Source organism: Cariama cristata, unplaced genomic scaffold (assembly GCF_000690535.1).
Source record: "Cariama cristata isolate BGI_N322 unplaced genomic scaffold, ASM69053v1 scaffold18611, whole genome shotgun sequence".
NCBI lineage: Eukaryota > Metazoa > Chordata > Aves > Cariamiformes > Cariamidae > Cariama > Cariama cristata.
The window spans coordinates 4,191-11,133 of NW_009598920.1; the positions used below are offsets into that span (position 1 = coordinate 4,191).

The 6,943-nt window shown below is 39.1% G+C and overlaps 1 protein-coding gene across 1 annotated transcript in view; it reads left to right on the top strand.

Moving 5' to 3' along the window:
* Positions 1-483: 483 nt before the first annotated feature.
* LOC104168787 (E3 ubiquitin-protein ligase Midline-1-like) overlaps positions 484-6,943 on the top strand; it is a 55,564-nt gene continuing 49,104 nt past the window's right edge. The window contains exon 1 of the mRNA XM_009709497.1: positions 484-1,194. Coding sequence (XP_009707799.1) covers positions 535-1,194 — 660 coding nt within the window. The 5' untranslated portion in view covers positions 484-534. The remainder of the gene's footprint in view (positions 1,195-6,943) is intronic.

Consider the following 6,943-nt stretch of genomic DNA (forward strand, 5'->3'; position numbering starts at 1 on the left):
ATAGTGATGGTAAGGTTATCAGTTATAATACTCTGGACTAATCCCTGCACAATGCTATACAAAGGTGAAGCTTTTTGAAAAAGTTCTACTACTAGGTGAGGGAAGCCAAAAGCAGCATCTGCAGAAGAAATCTAATTTTGCTGTAATAGGCTGTTTGAAGGTCATCGTTTTGGGTTTTAATAATGCACAGAAACATCTGCTGTTTTTCTTGATTGCATGAGAGAGAAAGGGAAAAAGAAAGAAATTAAGAAGGAGCACTTTTTTTCATTCTTAAGTGAACAGAGAGGGGTAAAAAAATATAAAGCAGTCCAGTTTTAAATACCTTGACATGTGCATGTGCAGGTTCAAAACTTTAGATTGCTCTCCTGACCGGCGTGGTGGGTTGATAGCCCTGGGAGCAGTGGCGAAAGTTGACAACCCCCCACGGCTGACCCCTCATGTTCTCTCTCGCCTAATTGAATTTTACGTGTGTTTCCAGATAGCTGATCAGCTTCCCTGGATTTCGCTGACGCCACAGGAAAGCTTTGCCTGAAGATGGAAACACTGGAGTCGGAACTGACCTGCCCTATCTGTCTGGAGCTGTTTGAAGACCCGCTGCTGCTGCCTTGCGCTCACAGCCTCTGCTTCAACTGCGCGCACCGCATCCTGGTCTCCCACTGCGCAACCAACGAGCCGGTGGAGTCTATCACCGCCTTCCAGTGCCCGACCTGCCGCTATGTCATCACCCTCAGCCAACGCGGTCTAGACGGGCTCAAGCGCAACGTCACCCTGCAGAACATCATCGACAGGTTTCAGAAAGCCTCGGTCAGCGGGCCTAATTCCCCCAGCGAGACCCGCCGGGAGCGGGCGTTCGATAGCAACAGCATGTCGTCCTGCGAGAAGGTCCTCTGCCAGTTCTGCGACCAAGACCCTGCCCAAGAGGCGGTGAAAACCTGTGTTACCTGCGAGGTGTCCTACTGCGAGGAGTGCCTGAAAGCCACTCACCCCAACAAGAAGCCGTTCACCGGCCACCGTCTTATCGAGCCTATCCCAGACTCTCACATCAGAGGATTAATGTGCTTGGAGCATGAGGATGAGAAAGTTAACATGTACTGCGTGACCGACGACCAGTTAATCTGTGCCTTGTGTAAATTGGTCGGGCGACACCGTGACCATCAGGTGGCAGCTTTAAGTGAGCGCTATGACAAGCTAAAGGTTAGTGCTACCTATCCACCTTTCTAATCAAGCAGTGGGTAATTGGGAAGGAAAGTGCTCTTCAGTTGCATGCTAAATTCTTCATTTTGGGCAGGGGTTGGGAAAAGTAGGTGTGCAGTCTCTAATCGGATGAAATACACATATCAGATCTATATGTGCATTTGCTCATCACCATTTAAAAGGTGTTGGATTTTGCTTTAGGAAAGATTCCTCAGTTGTGCTTTGATTTCTCTATAGCTATCATAAGGAATATGCAGCATATACTACGGTTTAGGTGAATTTTCTTATTTACCTACAGCTTTATTCATGGCAGCTAGCAAGGTTTAGTGCTGACTGCACATACACAGGCGCTGACTGAAATGTCAGGCATTCTTTTCGTACGCTCTGCTGTTGATTATTTTTCATTTGGTTGCTTTCATTGTGAAAAGCCCTTCACATTGCCGCTAACAGGAGATACATTTATCCGTGCCGGCTTCAGGGATACCAGCTGCCCATCCAGCCAGGGTAACCGAATGCTGGCTCCACTTTTCCCGCGCTGCCTCCCACCCGGGCTCACAAGCGGTGCAGTCCTGGAAACAATACAAAAATTGTTTCTGAGCTTCTTGTGGCATTCCTATGGTTCGGCGAGCTCCCGGCACATCTCCTGCCAGGTAGCTGGGCAGCTTTGGCAGCCCCCTGGCCCTGTGCAGGATGCCCTGGGTGGGGTGGCGGTGGGCAGCCAGATCTCTGGGGGCTCTCCAGGCTGCCAACAGAGGCACAGCTCCTGCTGAGTAGTGGCCTCCCACCCACATGGGTGTACATTCCTCTCATGCCAATTTAGGTGCTGCTGCAGAGCAAAGACAGGAATTAAGCACCCCACATTTTCCTCCACCCACTCCCTCCGGGTGGTCTGCGTGTGTCTGTGCGTGGCTGGAGGGTTTTTTTTTAAAGATGGACTGCAATCAAGAAACCGTAAGTGCAGAGGGCAAAGCTTGTTTGTCAGCTGTCTCATTCGGAATTTTGGAGGTGGAAAAAGAAACTGAATTAATAGATTTGACTAACTGGAAGGGTTTTCTTAAATACCTTCAGGCAAATATATGTGGCTGCACACGTCTGTGATAACTTTATGTGAATGCAGGTGAAATCTGCATACACATGCTGTGTGGGTTTTGTGCTTCTATGCATGTGCAAACATGCATATCATATTCTATGATTATTTTAACATAATGAAAGGCATTTCTTTATCTAGACCTCATAGCTTCCTTGCATCTCCTAAAGACTTTTTTATTTACTAAGGAGTTGTTATTTTTGCCTTTTTTTTTTTTTTCTCTCTCTAAACTAGTTTGTTATTTTAATTGGTAAGAGTTTAGCCATTGATAAAATGGGCCATGGACTATAAATGTGAATAGAAGGTGCCTGGACTTACAGTATTTTTCAGTAATCCAATGGGTTTATATCCTTAATAGGTGCTACTGTTTATAAACTAACAGTGATTGAACAATTGTATTGTTTGTCAACTTTATATGAGTAGGAATGCACTACTTAACATTAAATACCCTCAGAATTAAATACTGGCTAAGTATATTTTTGAGAATGTCAATAAATATTAAACATTTATGGTTAGATATGGCAAGTCATGAAAGAAGACTTTAAAAGGCTTATATCTTCTCCTGTGATCTTTGACTTTGTATTGCAGAAAGGAAAAATAAAATTAAGGTATTTTTGCATGACCTATGGCTTTTCTGTGCCAAGATGCCTAACCAAACTCTGAATGGGTATCTCAGACAAGCAAGCAACGTTGACATTAGACGTTACACAATTTAGCTAACTTTGCAGAAGCCTAATAAAGTACTTTCTGCCAGCTGCCTCGAAGAGTAATTCAAGTAGTGATTTAATGGTTAGTGTAGGCCTGGGTCAAATAAATCTTTCCTTATAATGGCAACTCCTATCATTGTTTATATCTGTACAAATCTTTTTTTTGAGATGTGAAATTTCTTCATACCCAAACTATCTGAAAGTACTGTATACAGATAATCATTAACCTACATGAAATCAAGTTCCTATCACCTTTGTCATGAGGCAGCCTATTTCAGTTTGCTAATGCCAGTGATGCCATCAGTCATGCCAGTTGTGCCAGCGGTTTATACTCTGAGCCCAGGAATAGTATGCTAGGTGATTTCCATCCAGATCCAGCATCCACTCTCTGTTCATAAGGTGGTAACCTGAAAACTAAGTCTTTGCTTTCCTCATCGCCTCTTCCATCTCAGAAATTTGTGCTGTTTTATGTATTGAACTCCAAGAATGAGATTTTCAGTTCCTTACATTGGCATTTATCCCTCAGGAGCAAAGGAATGATAGCTGTTCACACCACCATTTGATTGCCAAGAGGCAAGAATTTCAGGTCCATTTTCACATTCAGGTCTCCTTCATAAATGGTGATGTGACCTTTTGAGTCACTGATCATGCTGCTAACGTAAATCTTATGTACGAGCTTGCGGATGGTCTTTGTTAACTTACAGATAATGTGCAGACACCATTGGCAAATTAAATGTTCAAGTGGATCAGAAAATCTCCATCTGAAAAAACGGGTTGTTGCTTGCTATATTGCAGCTGCAGGTTTTTAAAATACATGGGGTTTGATAGATACGCTACCCAAATCTTTAAAAAAAATTGTGAAAGAGTGAGCATGCAGTAGCCAATAGTATAGTGGATTCATTCAAAAATGAGTGATTAATTGTATCTTTAAAAAGAAACGCAAAACCTCTTCAAGTGACACTTTCTTTCTTGTGGTTTTCTTTTTAAATCAACACGTTGTTGATGCTGACAACAGCAACTGGTGTTGCTCTGGGTGTCAAGCTATGCTAATTACTTGCATTCTCTTCCAGCAGTGTTGCTAATTATTTAAACAATAGTTCACCCTTCATTAAGCATAGGACAAAGGATGCCATTACAATCTAGCTCCTTTTGTGGTAAAAATGAAACCCCTTAATTAGGAGTTCTGTACACTTGTCCAACAGAGGCGGCTATGCTCAAGTGTGTTTAACAGTCAATATAACAGCAATTGTGGACATCTGAAAATGAGAAAGTGTTTTCGTTTGGCAACTATGACTCCAATCCTGAGAGGTGCTTTTCTTTCTCAACTTGTACTGGGGTGGAGGTGGTTGAGGGCACTTGTGTTCTTCCAGGAGCAGTCCTTTCTTGCTTAGTTATGTGATCACATCATATACCTTCACTCTTATAGTTGTTTTAGTGTTTATAGATGTGGTGATGGGTTTTTTTTAAGTAGATCGTAGATAGATGTCTATTAAAAATGGAAAAATTATAAACAATGACCAAAACAGAGAACAGGAAATATCTTGGTGATATGCGGAATTTGTGAGGTGGTGGTCAAAATTGTGGTATAAATTAGAAATAATTTTTAGCTACATAAACAATGAAAGCTTTAAAAACAGAAGGTGCAAATGCTTATGTGTAGCCCACCATATTACCTCAGAGGAAATATTTATGGCTAATTACTTTTGATATTGATTCTTTGCTTTTTGTCTTGTTGCAATGGAAAGGAAGAGAAAACTGAATAGTACATTCATTTTTTCAGAGAAAACTCACAAAAATACTATTGTTCTATAGATGTATTTATACTCAAGAAAGTGGTAAGAAAAAAGAAAAGAAAAGATTTATTTTGAACAAGAGATAATACTTTGGGGGGAAGTTACAAGGTGTGGATGGAAATATATAACTCTTTTAATATTAACGAAGAGCCATGAAGAGGTGTAACAAAAGAGGAAGATAGATGGTAAGCCATATTTTTAAATGGTGTAAAGCCAGCATAACTCCATTGAAACCAATATTTTTACTCACCTTTGTATTTACTGAGAATCTGGCCACTGACGCATATATTCTTGCCAAAAAATAGTTTTGGCACATTTTTTGTGATGCTTAGTCAAGAAAGATCTTTTGTTGAATCGAACTCCTGTAGGTTAGCTGTGGTTCTCCATGTTTTTGTTTGAATCTTATTAGTGCTGACGTGTCTTGGGCATGTTTACGAAGGCTGGGCAGTCCTCTGAATGGCATTCAGCAATTCCAGGAACAAAAGGGAGCTTCTTGTTTGTGTGGTTTTCAGTTAGTTTTAGTGGCAGCGTTCATACACATCTATCTTTCCTACACCGTTGATTCAGGATGCAGGGATTCAGTTTTCTACGGTGTGTCAATTCAATTGCTCACAAATATTTTTTTGGTGGGAAGCAGCCATAAACTGTTTCCACAAAGGGAGAATTGCATTCAACTCTTATAAGCCTACTTTGACTGTGTAAAGGTAGGAGACTTTGTCAAGTCCACAGCTTCTACAAATAGAGCGCAAAAATATTTCTGCTTCCCTGCTATGTATATTACGAATTAAAAAACTTCTCATATTTAAATATCTTTGCAGAGATACTGGCAAAATATATGTTGAAACTTTCCAACAATTTTTATTTGGTATTATTTTGTAATTGCAGCTTGATCATTAATTGGTATACTGTGATAGCGTAAGAAGCCAGCATTTACAAATCTATACTCGTACAAACAGTGAGATTGACAAGCTGGAAACATTGGTTTCTGGACTTACATATAAATATGTTATGCACATACATGCAAATATATGTCTGTATACATTTTATTCATTCTATGTGCATATTTATAGTGCTTGTGTTAGTATATAAAGGCAATACTGCATATGTTTGTGTGTATGTAGACTTGTTTGTCTAGAATAGATATACATTACTAGAAATGACATGTATAAGTTCATGAATATCTAGAATCTTGAATTTGAATAAATACACATATGCCTATATTTTTAGTAAATATACACAGTTTCATATATATGTGTAGGTCAGTAAAAATATATTTGATCACATATATATATAAACTACACATTAATTGTTTTACTTGGTATCCAATTTTAATATTCCATGCATGTATCTTTTTTAGTAGCTGAATATTTTCACATCTAAATTTATAGTTTCCCTGTGTACCTTTAACTTTACTAACTTCCTATTTAATGGAAGTCGTTTAACTAAAAAAATCCAACTCATATGTAAAGACATAGTATGTCAATGTTACAATTTTGTACTGATATCTATTATTAAACATTTAGGTAAGCGGCACTTTCCCTTACATTATACTTAACAGATTCAGAGTGTAGAAAGTTACTTGCCATAGTGCCAGTTATACACGTTTAACATATAGTTAAAACACTATATCCAACCTGACAAAATGTGGAACTCGTGGACTTTCATTATTATTAGATTATTTTTAGATTAGATGCAACTTGATATTATTATTAGATTAGATACTGCTTGACAGATATTTCAGTGTATTAATTTTTTATGAAACTGAAATGATGAATGGTCACATCTGTTAGTATGGAATATTATCTGATATTACTTAACTCAGACATAGATGCAAAAATATAATTAACTGACTGTGCTTCAGTATTTGCAAAGATCCAAAAATATTAAGTTGTTGCATGGAAGAGGATCAATGTAGGAATGAACTATTTTACTACAAAGGTTTTCCAGCTACATTTATTTTACTACATTAATATATAAATATTAGGGCAGACTTTAGAACATTCTCTCTTTAGTCTAGTGTTATCTCAAGTGGTTGTGTTTCCTCCATCTGGTATTTCTTTGATGGAGTTTAGAAGGATAATAAAAAATGTCAATACAGTCATAACAACGCTAGTCCTTTTTTTTTGGGGGGGGGGGGGGGGGGGGGGGGGGGGGTGGGGGGT